This window comes from Clavelina lepadiformis, chromosome 5 (assembly GCF_947623445.1).
Source record: "Clavelina lepadiformis chromosome 5, kaClaLepa1.1, whole genome shotgun sequence".
NCBI classification, from domain to species: Eukaryota; Metazoa; Chordata; class Ascidiacea; order Aplousobranchia; family Clavelinidae; genus Clavelina; species Clavelina lepadiformis.
Genome location: NC_135244.1, coordinates 18,508,111 through 18,523,351, shown reverse-complemented (window position 1 = coordinate 18,523,351; position 15,241 = coordinate 18,508,111). Strand labels below are relative to the sequence as shown.

The following is a 15,241-nucleotide window of genomic DNA, read 5'->3' as shown; positions in this document are numbered from 1 at the left end:
TTTTAAGAACATTTCATGATGGCTGTGACATGAATTTAATAACACTTTTAAAGAAATTTCATGATGGCTGTAACATGCTCTTGAGAATAATTTCGAATAATTACAGTGCCAATATAATAATTAATGTATATAGGCAAGGTCAGGGATTAGCCCGGGACATGAAAGAAACACAACAAAATACTTTTGACGTGGAAGCGCCTTTATATTGAGCCGCAACGCTGCAGAGGAGGTCAGAGAATAGGTTTTTGATCAAGATAAAGTTTGCATGACTCTTCGTCTGCAGGTAAACTTTGTCATTCTAACGAAAAGCTGGTAAATTATGATAAAATACAATGAATTGTTTAAGCGAAGGTTATAAGCGTAAACGTTCCCAAATCAAAATTCCTGTCTTTAGTGAGACAGCTTTGGGCCTGAAGAGAATGGAAACCAGCAAATTAAAGCTTTTGTTTTTGTCATGTTAGGCTAAATCGCTTCGATAGCTTTGTTGAACTTTTTCGTATAGATCTACCCTTGAAAATGAGTGTAATTTTTAAGACTATTTCTGTCGTCTTGTTTCTATTGCCAGTCTGGACAGGTAACTTTTACAATATTAGTTCCTTGCAAAAGTTTACATGTTTGATATAAACAAACATTAATACATTAATAACCATGTTTTTTGTGTTGTTCGGTCAATTTCTTATTTAAGTCTTGTCAGTATAAATCATTTCCGTTTAACTTTGGTTGCACAGATGCAACCCAGCATACACGGTTTGCTTGTGAACATCAAACTCCTGTCCGAGTTAGTTGTCCAGCCCATTACGTCATCGATGTGCAAGATGCTTTCTATGGTCGACTAGAGAAAGATAGGTATGACAGGCCGATGATTAGTTATACCCTGCGTAAGTAGTGAAAAGAACAAGTAATAATAAAACACTTTTTTAACTATTTTACTGCACTGCATATTTTGTTTAGATGTGGCTGGAATAAAAACGACCATTGCAAAGCCGGAAACTCTTTGACTATAATCAAAAAAAACTGCCAAAATAAAAACTCGTGCGTTTTGAAAGCACACAACAGTGTGTTTGGCGACCCCTGTCACGGAGTGGTGAAATACATCAAGCTGGTCTATCAATGCGTGCCTATAGGTATTTGCTTTTGCAGCAGATATTAAAACACTAAAAGAAAATTACACAACATATAGTTTACTACTAGATAAAATGATTGATATGAATTAGAAATACAGTATGTTAGAAAGGTACCTTTCCTTGTATTCTCATATACTGAGTTGTTTATATAAACTAATTGGTGTGATAACAAGCTTACACCAACTAAAAGTAGCTGAAGATTTGAAAAGTTGATTTTTTTATTCATTGAAAGAACGAGTTGCTATCGCCTGTGAGCACGAAGCTGACGTCACCGTGTCGTGTCCTCGTGGAACCGTCATAAGGGTTTTTCAAGCTTTTTACGGAAGAGACGACCTTACTACGTAAGATATAAATTTTGGCTTGACAAGTTGAACTAAAAGTGTGTAACAAAAGTTGTCCTAGTAGAAGTACAGGTTAAAAACAATGCTGTAGAGTATAAGGACGCACATTTGATTTTTCATTTTGATTTTCTACTCTTCAGGTGCTACCGATACCACGAAACGAACACCAACTGCAAAGCAAAGGGCTCTTATCAGAAAATACGCCATGCATGTGATTATAAAAATTCTTGTGTTCTCTGGGCTAAAAACTCAAAGTTCGGCGATCCGTGTCGTGGAGTCCGCAAGTTCATTAAGATGAATTACTCCTGCATCCCCCAATACCACTGAGAGGCAGGAATGAAACCTTTCATGTGTTAATATTATGCCTTCGCAACATGATTGCTTATATGAAATATTACATCATGGAATGGTTGTGCTGATTTATAACTAAAGCAACTGCTGGTAATAAATGCATCTGTAGCAAAAGAAATTTGTCTTTGAAAACTTGTCCTCTCTACACGTTTGGACAGGGTAGCCTACACAGCTAATGAAACACAAGCAAACGTAGGTTGATCCGTTATCAGTTTTTGTGCATTTGTCACTAAAAGTGATTTTTTTGTAACAAGTTATTTTATTTTTGCACAAGCAGGTCGTAACACGGAGCAAAAAAACGAAAGTGCCACATTATAAAGTTTAAAACGTTTTTGAAAATCTTACAAAATGTGACAGGGTCAAACTATATGTGATATAGTCGTCGAAGGTTATATAGTGTACAGTACTCATAGTTTTTATAATACATAGAATGTGCCCGCTTATGCAAGTCATATAGGTCAAGCAAACTGTTTTTGAATCAATTATTTTCGTAGCTATGACAAGTCGAGTGAAGCGGCGGTGCCAAAGCGAGGTTTCATCCCCTTTAAAATAATCCACAGTTTCCAAGTGTTAAACTTATAGTAAATAAAGAAATTTTCAAAAATACCAGCTACACGAATATACAAACAAATTATACCAGAACATGTGTGTTCTTAAAATTCTTTCCCATCCAGTCGGAAATTATTCTTTGTCTCTGTTTTTCGCCTGTTAAAAATATACTAGTAAGTTGTGTTTGGCTTGCACTTAAAACAATTCCTTTTCCGCATCATCATCTTTTAAAAAACACTCCTAAGTTTATTAAGATTGAGAGTCTTTTAAGTTCTGAGCCTATTGAAATTTCTTTCAACACAAACCTGTTGAAGCATTGCCGATGAAAGTGTGTTGATATTCTTTTTGTTAGTTTTTGTTTTGTTTGAAGTACAAAAATGACAGGAACCAATAAGGCATATATAAAAGAAATTTTAACAATAAATTTAATAAGTGAAAGACTGTCGAAGCACCAACGTGCAGAAAGTTGAAGTAAACATCAGTGTAATTGGTAGTTATAACAGTTGAGTCTTAAACAAGACTGTCAGTCTGTTACGTTATTTAGATTAAAATTGTATATTGCCTCTAAAAGAATTCAAACGTTTGGTCGGGATTAACAAATTAACCAATTTGTGCTCAGAATTTAGTTTAGTTTTCTAATTAAACTTGGCCGGAAAAAATGTTATTCAGAATGAAAAAACGTAAAATAAACAAAAAACTCAACCTTATATTGTTATCATCGTTAGATTAGTATTCATTTATAGACAAGTATGAATTTTAAAGTTTGCATATTTTTCTCAGCGGTCATTATCCTTTTATCACCAGAGCGAACTAGTAAGTAAATTGTTTTGAATAACGATGTCACTAAGCTTAATTTCTATTTTGATAAAGTATTGTTTAGTTCTGATTTTATGGTTAGCTAGTGTGTAGTCTAAGATCTAAGTTGTGGCACAAGACAAAGTTTTTTGTAATTTTTATCCCTTCGTGTAGATGCGTCGGTGACAACGTTTGCTTGTGAACATGAAACACCGGTGCGAGTGAAGTGTCCAAGTCTTTACGTCATCGATGTAATAGATGCTTTCTATGGCCGGCTGGAACATAACAGGTCCACAGAGCTAACTCTCTCATTATCATTTTGAGTTGGTTTTGTTGGTGTCTCGTATGATCACTGTTCATAGTTGCACGGGGCAGATATACGTTGCTCTATATTAGACTGAGTCATCTGTCTAAACAAGATTGTTTTTGAATTTTAAACAGATGCGGTTCGAGCTCAATCGCCAATTGCAAGGCGGGGAATTCCCTTACTGTCATCAAACAAAACTGTCAAGGTGAAAATTCCTGTTCACTGGAAGCCAGCAACCTTGTGTTTGGTGACCCCTGCCGGGGAGTGGTAAAATACATCAAGCTTGTTTACGATTGCTTACCAGCAGGTTTTTATTTTTATTTTCTCTGTATATTTTCCGAATTCCACTTGATACTTTAGTGATAACTTACATAGCCTACCCCATCTTTCTCATGCACCAGGTTTCGACTAGAACATGTAGTTTACCTATTCCTACCGTGGTGATGCTTATGTAATTTCCTTCTCTATAACGTAGAATAGTTTGTTAATGCAAACATTGAATACTGTAGAACAAAAAGTTAGTTTAAAATTAATTTTCTGCCGCATTAAAGAAGACGATAGAATTTAATATTTACAGTTTCAGAAAAGCGAACAACGTATGCTTGCGAACATCAATCTCCGGTGCAAGTACAATGCCCAGAGTACTTTCGAATCGATGTAATAGACGCGTTTTATGGACGACTGGAAAGTGACAAGTATATATTGGCTTTAGCTTTCTTAAAACGGTATCTGCAGTTTGTTAAGTTGATTAAGGGCCTAGTATTAGAGATCATATCAGAATTACACTGCATTGTTGTTTTTGTTTGATAAAGATGCGGTTACAATACAAACACTAATTGTAAAGCCGAGAATTCTTTATCAATCATCAAAAACAACTGTCAATATGAAAACACTTGCCTGCTGACAGCCGAAAACAGTCTATTTGGTGATCCCTGTGCTGGTGTAGTGAAATACAGCAAGCTTGTCTACCAATGCGTGCCAACAGGTATTGGTTGGCGTTTACAATTACATTAAAATACATAAATTAAAATAATGGAACATTTAATGATTAAATATAATCTGCATAACTTACTGTAATTGACCAGCATAGATTTAGCTCATGTAATTATCAAACATCGATTTGCAGCCACTGTATTTGATAGTTCGTATACAATCTAGCTCGTGGAGAAATAAAAAGTAGTGGACACGACAATAAAAGGCTGAGACTTGTGTTCTCGAGTTACGCAAGGAATTCATATATGACGATTCAACCGGTGCATCACGTGTTCAATATAAATTACGTCATTGAATCGTCACACATGTCTACACACACTAATACAAATAATGTCTCTTTTATTCGACAGAAAAAGAGAGACTCGCAGTTGCTTGTGAACACGAGAAGGATCTCACAGTCACTTGTCCCGACGGATACGTCATAATTGTTCATTATGCTTTTTACGGGAGAGACGATCTCACTACGTAAGGATGTATATAACTTTTACCAGCTAGAGCGGAACACATTGTGACTTTCGAGACTTTTTCTTTCAGATGCCGCCAAGGTCAAACCGACTCCAACTGCAGAGCAAATGGCTCCAACGAGAAAGTACAAAGAGTCTGCCGGGGTCGAAACTCCTGTGTCTTGTCACCCAAGAACTCTGTGTTCGGAGATCCATGCTCGGGTGTGGTAAAGTTCATCAAAATGTATTACTCTTGCGTGCCAAGTGAAGAGCTGTAAAAATCGTTCAATTTCCTAAAGTTTGATTGGTTGGACAACTGCTCTAATTACTCAGATCTTGTAGGTCAGTAAATTTAATCTCTTTAATCCTGTACTGGCGCGTTATACGGCTTTCTTCTCGGCTTCACACGCATGGTTTCCTTTGCACATATAATCTGGCTCCCATACAGTTGATAAATTTGCAGTTTTCTATTACCTGTAGCCTACTTATAGCAGCTTGTCGTAGAGAAATAAATTATACAAAAATGTTTGGAAAGAATTGAGGTATAGAATTAAATTAAAGAAATTAATTAGTGCTGTAAATATGACGTACATGATAAAAATTTTTGGATCTAAACAAAATAGAAATTCGCAGATGTTCGCAAAGATGTCATTAATAAAGTAGAAGGCAATTAATGACAAAATACAAGGTAAAATCATGGTTGCTTTTTATTAAAATTTAATTCAATTTTAAATTTAAATTTAAAATTTTATTTTATTAAAATTTATTTAATTAAAGTACAACGCCATCACAAGTACCGAATACCGGATACTCATTGTATAAGGGATTCCCGAAGATTATGTTGTTTCAGACACTGTTAGATCTGTATCTTTCTGAAACATTTTATCTTTTGCAAAATACTAGAAATAAAATTTAAAATTTATAGAAATTTTAGTAGACCAGGAAGAAAACTAATAAAAAAAATTACCTCTGAGCGTTGATCGACGAATTAATTCTGGGAATATTCGGAATATTTAAAGATTTGAATCATCGCTAAACTGATTTGAAAATTTGATTTTAAATTGCAACTATTTTTAGGTTGATTTAAAAGAAAGTTGGAAATGTGACGGTGGTCTTTCATCTAAGCATACAGACCTGTTGTTAGTTAGATATTGCGTGTTGTTTCATATGCCCTAAAATAGTAGGCTAGAAACAAAAATCGCCGCTAGAAGCGTAAAAGAGTCACACTCCTTTCAGGCATGTGAAAACAAGTGGTTTGTCGTGTAATACCTTTCCTTGTTAGTCTGTATACGTGCTGAAGATGTTTGTCAGTTTATGAATAAACAGGTAACAAATTGCCCGTGGTACATGATTTGTGACATGTTATCCGTGTTGGCCTTTACGTTCAATATCTGCAAAATAAGCACAGTTGGTGGAAAAACGCGTTTGTTTTACGCCTACAACTCCTATTAGTGAGTCATTGACCGGTTAGAAAATTACTTAAACGTTGAAAACAAGTGAAAAGAAAAAAAGAACACGAAGCATGTAGCCTGATAAGGCTCTGTAGAGTCAACACGCCCGCCACTTTGTTGAATGCTTTAACTTTGTGTGGGTAACTACACCGCAATAATCTTGTTTGTCTTGACCCAGTCAAATCGCTCACACTCGATCCACGCATTTATGAAATTCAGGTCAATTTTGTTAACATACTTAAAGACAGGTATCGGGTCTAAGATCGTGCTGGCTTTACCCAGGGGAAATGTGAGGCGCAAATGAATCTGCTGCTGTGGATGCACTATAAGGTCGAACCTTTGATCAGAGTTTTAATTAAAATGTAATGTACGTTGTCCCGTGAGACTTGACCTGCTTGAGATAGAAATGCTGTACAGGGCGACTACCTGTTCGTTGCAAAACTTTAAAGGCACTTCACTACGCTATTGCAAACCGTTAAATACTCGGGATGTAAATATCGACCTTTTTGCTATATTCACGAATCCAATTCTTAGCGGCATATTCGGGTCGAATATTCCACTATTGTATTTTTATTGTATTGGACCCAATAAGTGAATGTTATATAACGAGATGTGAGTTAATTTATTATCATTCACAAAAACATTTAAGGTCCAACCTTTATTTACCGGGTAAAAAGTTGCGACTCTTTTCTTGAATATATACTGATTAATACTCGATCTAAGGACGGCAACACCTTAACTTTTTGAGTTGGGATTCGATTCGGATTCGTACGAATATTAAAATCTATTATTCGCATTCTCACGAATCCGAATCTTTTTCGATTTGGAACATCCCTATTAAATACATAAACATCTGAAATAGCATGAAAAAAGAAGGACACATGCAACTCTGTTTGAACATGCGGCTATGTAACCGGTAACTTTTTGTTGCACATGTTTGTCATAAAGCTTTTAAAAGAATTCATTGTAACAAAATTGAGCGAAGTACTCTAGGATGTGTTTTTTTCGCCACCAACACTGTGTGATTTTGACCTTTTTATTGTCACCATTTCGAGTGTTTCACACCGGGTGTTTTTTAACTACTTTGCCATGTAACGTTTTTCCAGGCTTGTTTGCACCTTACTGTTATACAAGCGTTGTGTCATTTGTACCAACGGAGGTTCATTTTTAATTAGGTTGTGCTTTTGTGCTGCTGTGAAAAGAATAATAGCATGAGAAATCTTGCCTGAGAGTTTAACTGGTGTCGCGGTTCACCGTTACTGTGGCATAGAACCTGGCTGGAATTAAGGAAAGTTTTTCCCGTTGCATGATCACCGCTGTAACAAAGTCATATACACATCTATATAGGAAAAACAACAGCGTAAAATACTGTTTTCACTACACCGAAAAATGTGTTAACTTATGCTTCTTAAGATGATATCTTAAGAAAATAGTGGTAGGAGTTACGACTTGCACGCAAAACTTACGCAAGAGCCAAAATAGTAGAAAATATGTTTATCATGCATAAGTTTCCATATGGTTTAAAACTCTGTACCATACTGTTGTGTTCGGGATATATTATATTATTCGATGCTGTCACATCCTAGTAGTTATAGCATCTACCGAATCGTCTGCGTAATAATGTGTTTTCCACTGTTTTGGATCATGTGTTCGTTTGTCATATGATATTATTCTGATATTTATGTCCCGTATGGACTTTCATGGGATATTTCTCAAGTCCACCTTCCTAATACATCATCGACAACTCAGCAAATCAAGTTGTCTTGTATGTCACATAGCACAAGAACAAGACTGTTTATGTTTTATGAGGTCTTCAATACATAACATTGGTATATGGTTTCAGTACAATAGCAGACAGCAGTCTTTCGTACCTACTCCACATTGACATGTTTGTCAATCTCAGTTTGAAACCAATTCATCTTTTTATTCAAGAAATAATGAAAATGTCAAAGTTGATTAAATCTGTGTCAAGAAAACTAATTTGGTCTCTGGTAACTAATGAAATAAATGAGCGCTGACACAAGATAAAAGCGCGCCATGCCGTTGCCATGGGTACCAACGGGTACAACCAACGGTACAACCAACGGGTTGTTTTCAATAAGTTTAATATAAAATGAAGATTTTAATGTTTTTTAGAATCAAAAACGGTTTGCAATCTAAACTTTTCCGCAAAACCACAGTTAAGCTTCAATAAGACACAACGAATGTAGCTGTAAAAGTTGTAAGTTAAAAACCAACTTCAGTATGAAATGAACTTTATCTTCACACAGTTGGTGAATCGGTCAACATTTCGAAGGAAATTTACGACGCCCATTGCATGTAATTTCAACACGGCAACTGAATATTGCGCGTCTAAACATTAAGTACGCCGCTAAAGCGACGCAATTGAACTATGAGTGATTCGCAAATACTTTGACGTCCTCAAAGTTCACTGCTGTTGTCGAATAAGCGGTACTGGTGACTACGCAATTGAGATTACGTCAGCCATGTTCGACGTGTTTGCTAACGGCGTTGATCGGAAAGGGCGAGACTGATGATTGTAAATATGTGTTTTGTGCGCTGAATAATTTCACAACGACGCAATAACAGGACTGCTAGTAATCATCCTATAAAGAATTATGCGGTGCAGTATTTCATCAGGCCTGGCAAAATTTCGTAATCCAATTAGCATCCTATAGAATCCATACACGAATCTTGATCAAGATCTAAGAATATTTTTCAATCTGCACGAAATGAGTTTCAAAAGCCACCAAGTCGGGTGATGCAACATCACAGAAAGTCGGTCGAAACTTTTCGCTTATATAAGATGCTGACACAACAGCAGGGAATATAATATTTTTATCACGTGACGGGAATAGGTAATGAAAGTAACAGTTGTAATAAGTGTGTTACGCGCACTACACGGTTACAGACACACAACGCTGAATTACATGCAGCGACCCCTGTAGAAACAGTTTTCTCCGGACCGTACGCACAGGATGCAGTCATTTCGCAACAGTTACCATCCTTTTAAACTTACTGCTTGCCTCTGCTTCACAAAATCACTGGTTTCCATTGAGCATTTTTATTTTCGCAAAATAAAAACAGTGAGACTTAGAAGTAAAACACAATACAACAGCGTTCCAAAACTTTCAAATATGAATCGTACCAATTACAGTTCGGGTGACGACGACACGGTATCTCCAGTAAGTACAGACCGCAGTTATTGCTAATGGCGACCAATCCTTAAGGGTCGGCGCAACTGCTAAGCTGAACAATGGTCGAAAATGCAGGGTTAAAAATGAATCCAAAGCAAACGACTTGCTATGGAGAACGACCTTGACAAATACGTGTCGTGTATCTTCACGAGTATAGCATGATAATTACTAGGCCTTACAAATAGGTCGGTTTGATCGATGGTAAAGTGATACAAAACGGAAAAAGCAAGCACAAAGACAAGAGTGTTTAGATAAAGAGTAGCGATAAAACGTACGAAGAAGAAACAACGTCATTAAACATGGCGCCGTTGATTACCAAAATAGAAGATAGTCAGCTCGCACATTCCGGTGAAAACGCGTCATTGAACGGAATTTATTACAATAAAAAGTGCTTAATGTTGTCATAACGTGATCGCTGTTTAACAAATGCCGACTGAATTGTCATCACAAAAGGAGTTTTGTGTACGACTAGATCGGTCAAGCAGGGCGAATCAACTACGTCGTTACGCTACTACCGGTTCGAAAATGCGGTGACCTATGACGGAAAAAGAGTCAATTTGCTACGGTGAAACATACGAATATCAAGAATAAAGCCACGATGCCGAGAATGATATGGACAAAGTGGTCGAATCACACACAGCGATTAATCAGGGGGTGTTGGGTTCCTTCGGCTAATGTTTTTCATTCAAGCCGTAACGAGCCATATAAATGCAGGCGACAGTTCAATCGGCCCACACGGCTAAAGCAATTGTTGACGAGTACGTTTACATAACGGGTTTACGAGCTGTTTGCTTTCGATCTGATGTCACTCTGAAAAAACAAAAGCCAAAAAACGCAAATGAAGGGACTACAGGTTAAGCTCGGCATAGCGGAGGCAGTAGTTGGTCAAAACGAATAAAATTTACGGTCAACCTCGACTAACCGCGCTTATGGTGTGACGTCACAGTTAATGATAGGGTCACCGTATGCCTTTGATTACAGCGGGGTTGGGAAAAATTCTAAAGCGCTATTTATTTATCTACACGAGTGAGGCTGAAATACGACATATCACAGAGCAGTTGCACAGTAACACTTTTTCACTGATTGGTAGACTTTCTCGTATCAAACTACGAATAGAAGCACAGAAAGAGCATCGTAGGAGGAAAATTCAATACAATTGAAAAACATGACAAAGCGCCTATATTTGCACAGTCGACCTTCAAAGTTTGATAAACTTTATCTTTCAACTCGATACCACCGCAGAGGCGGTTTCAGTTATTTGAACGCTACCAGTGTGGTGTGTTCCGCACGCGGCGATTGGTTCGTTGGACGCCGAACGTAAGGTATTGTTTGTTTGCGCATCGGGCGATTCCTTTAGCGTTTGCTCGCGGTACGTCTCCGTGCGAGGGTGACTGGACTTGATGACTTGGGTCGAGTCGTCGTCTCTCTTGTTTAAATTGGATCGAATAACGCAAGAACAGCAATTGCTGCAGAAGTTAGGGTCGTTGCAGGAATTGTGCGAGTGTACGGATTGGCCCAAGCATGGCAGATTGTTGGATATGTGGGAGCATAACATGATGCTCCGTTGATGGTCCTGTAAACAAGATCGTTTGTCTTTGTTTAGGTTGTTATAGTAAAGCTGCAAGAGTAATAAATGGTGAGTTTCATATATGCATCAACCACAAATAAAACTCAAAGACAGCATGAAAACCTTTAATGTTTTGCGTCAAATCCATTGTTTCTGTTTCACCAATAAATAATTCTTATGAGTAAAGTCATGTCAGAGCATACAGAGATGGAAATGTCGTTTGACATATTCAACGTTGCTCTTTGTTTGTTTGAAAAGAGAGGCGAAGATACTAAGGAGCATTGCAATATTTCATCACTACCACGCATGCATAATTCACCAGTCACGGGTAGTTCAACGTCAACAACCAATGAGATTAGAATGAAACTGGGTTATTAGCGACAATAAACGTCACCATTTCTGACCTTGAGCAGCTTGATGGGAAATTATTAATTACAGCTGGATTGTAATAACGACAAGGTCATACAAGCTCACGTGTGGAGAGGTACCTTACACAAGTGTGGTGACTGATACCAACAATAACCACAATTTGGCAGCTGCCTAACTGTGCTGAAGTATATAACCATTAAGCAAACATGTAACAGGACGAAAATGTGCGGTCCATATCTCAGCCTATCCAACAAAGGCAGGAGAACAGATTATGACAGCGACATGACATGACAGCTTAGCAACAAACCAAACGTTACTCCGAAAACAAAATGATACACCAAAAAGCTCAACAAATAGATCTGTAAGTGTAGGAATGGATCATAGAACTAACAAGGCTGACAAGGTTGGAGAAAATCTTTTGCACCCACCTGGTCCTTTAAGAGTTTGTCAAGATACAGCTGTTGTACCGGCTTGTGCTGCAGCAACATGTTGTTTGCTTCTTCCAAGGAAAACCATCTTCTTATTCTTCCTATTCCTTTTGCATCATCGTAATCTTCTTGTAACTGTTCCACAACAAGCACGTAGACATATGTACGTGTCTTTCTGTCTTTGTTCTGAAATGTTTTAAAATTTCTTTAGACAACTCACAACTTCAAAGAGGAAGGGAAAACATAAAAAAGTATCAAAAAGGGTACATATCCGGTATATATCAAAAAAGTCAAGACAAATATTGATTGGGTTTAGCTATAGTGTAGTATAATAAAGCATAATGAAACTATAAGTTGTTTGATTACTATTAGCTGAACAGTGAGACAAAAAAAAAACAGTTTAAACTAATACCAAAATAACTAGCCAAAATAACTTACAAGACCAAACACTACGGTAACTTCCCCCAACACATTCATGTGAGTGTGTGAAAGCAAAACCTTACATTTATTTACAGTCCCCATTGAGATGTCGTTCATACAGACAAGATTGAATAGGCATTAAAAATAGAGATAAAAGCACAAGAAATGATATACGCTTCCTTTCAACAAATAGGTCAGTTCATAGTTATTTTAGTGAACATAACTCACCTCAAAGACATCTAATAAGCGGCCCAACTTTCCAACAACTCCAGCCTGTAAAATAAATAAATTTGTTGTTATAAGCTATAAGACTTCTCAGATTAATAAATTTAGCGGCAGAGACAAGGTCACCGGTAGTGCGACATAATATTAAATGGAACAACCAGATCAATCAATAGAATCATAAAACATAGGTACATCAACTAATTTAAGATGAAAGCAAAAGAGGTAAATATATACATAGATAACACAAGTATAATTAAATTAAATATGTCAAACCTCTTCTTGTACTTCACGAACAGCTGTCATGGCAGGGTCCTCACCAGGTTCGACGCCACCTCCGGGTACTATCCACAGATGATGGAAGCGACTGCTCGATACAAGTAAGATCTGCAGATAAAAATCAACAAATATATATAGACCTCAACTCAAGATTTTCACAGACCTTTCAGCACAAATAGTAATATTTGAATTCACATTGTTTTAATAAAATGGATGGAACAAGATTTGCTGATACCTCCGATTCACATTCTGACTTAAAGCACAAACATGCAGCCCTTCGACGGAAGCCAGCATCATCATAAGTCCGGATCTGGTCTATTTTCAATTTCATTCTACAACAGCGACTAGAGCAGGTTTACATTAATGGAATCACTAAAAATGTCACACAAATCATGTACTGGTACTTTAACACTTCTATCCTGCGTGCAAAGCATAATTAGCTCAGTGACTTATTGCATCAAATTTAAAACATAAGCATATAAACAGAAAACTACAATGAAAGCATTTAGCAAGACAAAACTGAATGAAAAGTAAATGACAAACGTTTAACTATATGCAGCAGAACCCAAATAAATCACCAATGACTCATAATGATGCGCCCAACTTATACTTGTTACTATATCTATGGATTGTATACAGCCTATACACGTATGTGTACGTCAGTACAGCACCTATACGTTACAGTCTTAAACAGTTGGACGGATGCGTCGTGAAACTATTAGACTGCCTTACGGGTGTTGAACATAGAATAAATCAATTTTAACCTACTAATTACCGTACTTTTGTATTGTATATCTACCGGTAGCTCTCGACGTAATCTTTTGTTCTCAGAATATCCCGAAATTGCCGAAGGCTTATCAGCGGGCAAGTGTGCGTAGCACTACTGACTGTAGACTACAGATAACCTGTTGGCAGGCATTGCACCATTCTGCGCCTGCTAGTGCAAATTGTTTCGGTAAGTTTAAACAAATAATATTCCAACTTTTAAATATTCAACTCCAATATTCCAACTTTCAAACCCTGTCAAACCATTCCAGATCTAGCCCAAAACTGGCTCGAATAAATCGGCGGAGAAGCTGTGATGAATGTTAAAGCTGGTCTTCTCCGATCAGCCACTAAAATACGAAAAAAAGTCACGCCCACTTCATCAGCGCATATAACAGGTTTCATTGGGGACATTTCTGGGTAGCCAAAGGACTCTTAAACATGCGAGCATTGTGTGCCAAAGAGCGATTTCTCTAACCTATTCCTGATCTCAACCACACGCTGCCTGCGTGATCAACGAATTTCGAACAGCCGTGGAGTATTTTTACACAAGCAGCAGGGCTCGAAACTTATAACCGCCGGAACTGGCAGCAGTGAGTTCTCATTTCTATTTTTGCAAAGGAGTTAAATTTTGAGTTTTAAACTGTATAAAGTGGAGGTAAACGTTTCGTATACCAAATCGTAAGTGTCACTAGTTATCAAAAAATTATCGGCAGAATATTAAATTCATAAACATCCGTAATTCCAAACCAAACTTTACAATTGTCAATCTTTGCATACGAAACGATATATGTAAACAGGGTTTAGTCACTCTTCAGCGCCATTTACCTGTTGCATAATTTCGATATAATGTATGCTTTAAGTTTTTTGTTTAATTTCTGTACATTAACTAATTGAGGCCTTTGGGAAATTGCTTTGCCAAAACGACAACGGTTGACTGAATGAGGTACCTACTACATTTTGATGGATTGGATTTGATCGACATACCTGGATATAATACCTTTTCGGAAAACATAACTATCAATTAGTATGCCGTCAGGTGAAATACATATTTTAAATTCTTCAGGAAGTCAATAAAATGTCTAAATAACCAACGGTTTAGACAAGTGTAGCCTATGCATTTTCATATGAAGTAATTAAAATGTTTGTACTAAATGATGCCGTTATAATTAGCTTTATTAAACGTAAAATCGTTCATCTAAAATAATAGAATAAGGATAAGCAAAGCAACACAACCTCACAGCTCAAAAGATGTTCGTTTGTCACAATGCAAACCGTGAAGTAGTCGTAGTCTTACAACGAAGAAAAACACACTTGCTCGAAGCAGAAACAAAACACAAGAAATAATTAAGATAAAACGAGGCGAGTTAACAAAGGAATTTTCATTACAACGTTATTATCATGGCTGTCACTATTTCACCGGAAAAAGGTCGTACGTTCAAAGCTATTTTTCATGGTTTCTCGTTGACGTAACTTAAATGTTATAAGTTATAACATAGTAACCTAAACTAAATCTAATTCTCACTTCAATTCAAACCTCAATAGCTTGAATAAACTTATTGCATAACAATTCTTATAACGATCTATTTTTAGCAACGGGTTGTGTGACCTACTTACGGTCCATTATCCGCTCTGTTTTA

The 15,241-nt window shown here is 36.9% G+C and overlaps 3 protein-coding genes across 4 annotated transcripts; 2 read left to right on the top strand and 1 right to left on the bottom strand.

The window, feature by feature from the left end:
* Positions 1-152: 152 nt before the first annotated feature.
* LOC143460295 (L-rhamnose-binding lectin CSL3-like) lies at positions 153-1,916 on the top strand. The gene is made up of 6 exons (XM_076957750.1): positions 153-283; positions 462-574; positions 729-846; positions 952-1,124; positions 1,357-1,465; positions 1,606-1,916. Exons 2-6 carry the CDS (start codon positions 517-519, stop codon positions 1,790-1,792), a joined length of 645 nt encoding a protein of 214 aa, XP_076813865.1. The 5' UTR covers positions 153-283; positions 462-516; the 3' UTR covers positions 1,793-1,916.
* Positions 1,917-3,038: 1,122 nt separating this feature from the next.
* LOC143459535 (L-rhamnose-binding lectin CSL3-like) lies at positions 3,039-6,240 on the top strand. Of its 2 annotated transcripts, none has more exons than XM_076956740.1 (7): positions 3,039-3,178; positions 3,335-3,449; positions 3,602-3,774; positions 4,051-4,162; positions 4,280-4,452; positions 4,811-4,925; positions 4,995-6,240. In XM_076956740.1, exons 1-7 carry the CDS (start codon positions 3,115-3,117, stop codon positions 5,179-5,181), a joined length of 939 nt encoding a protein of 312 aa, XP_076812855.1. In that variant the 5' UTR covers positions 3,039-3,114; the 3' UTR covers positions 5,182-6,240. The 2 variants fall into 2 exon arrangements, with proteins under 2 accessions (XP_076812855.1, XP_076812854.1); XM_076956739.1 differs by having other exon boundaries at positions 4,045-4,162.
* A 3,159-nt stretch (positions 6,241-9,399) lies between these two features.
* LOC143460348 (diphosphoinositol polyphosphate phosphohydrolase 1-like) lies at positions 9,400-13,279 on the bottom strand. Its single transcript, XM_076957818.1, has 5 exons — positions 13,072-13,279; positions 12,834-12,944; positions 12,564-12,608; positions 11,916-12,101; positions 9,400-11,124 (listed from the first exon to the last, which is right to left on the bottom strand). The coding sequence occupies exons 1-5, from the start codon at positions 13,165-13,167 to the stop codon at positions 10,774-10,776; spliced, it is 789 nt and encodes a 262-aa protein (XP_076813933.1). The 5' UTR covers positions 13,168-13,279; the 3' UTR covers positions 9,400-10,773.
* Positions 13,280-15,241: the final 1,962 nt, after the last annotated feature.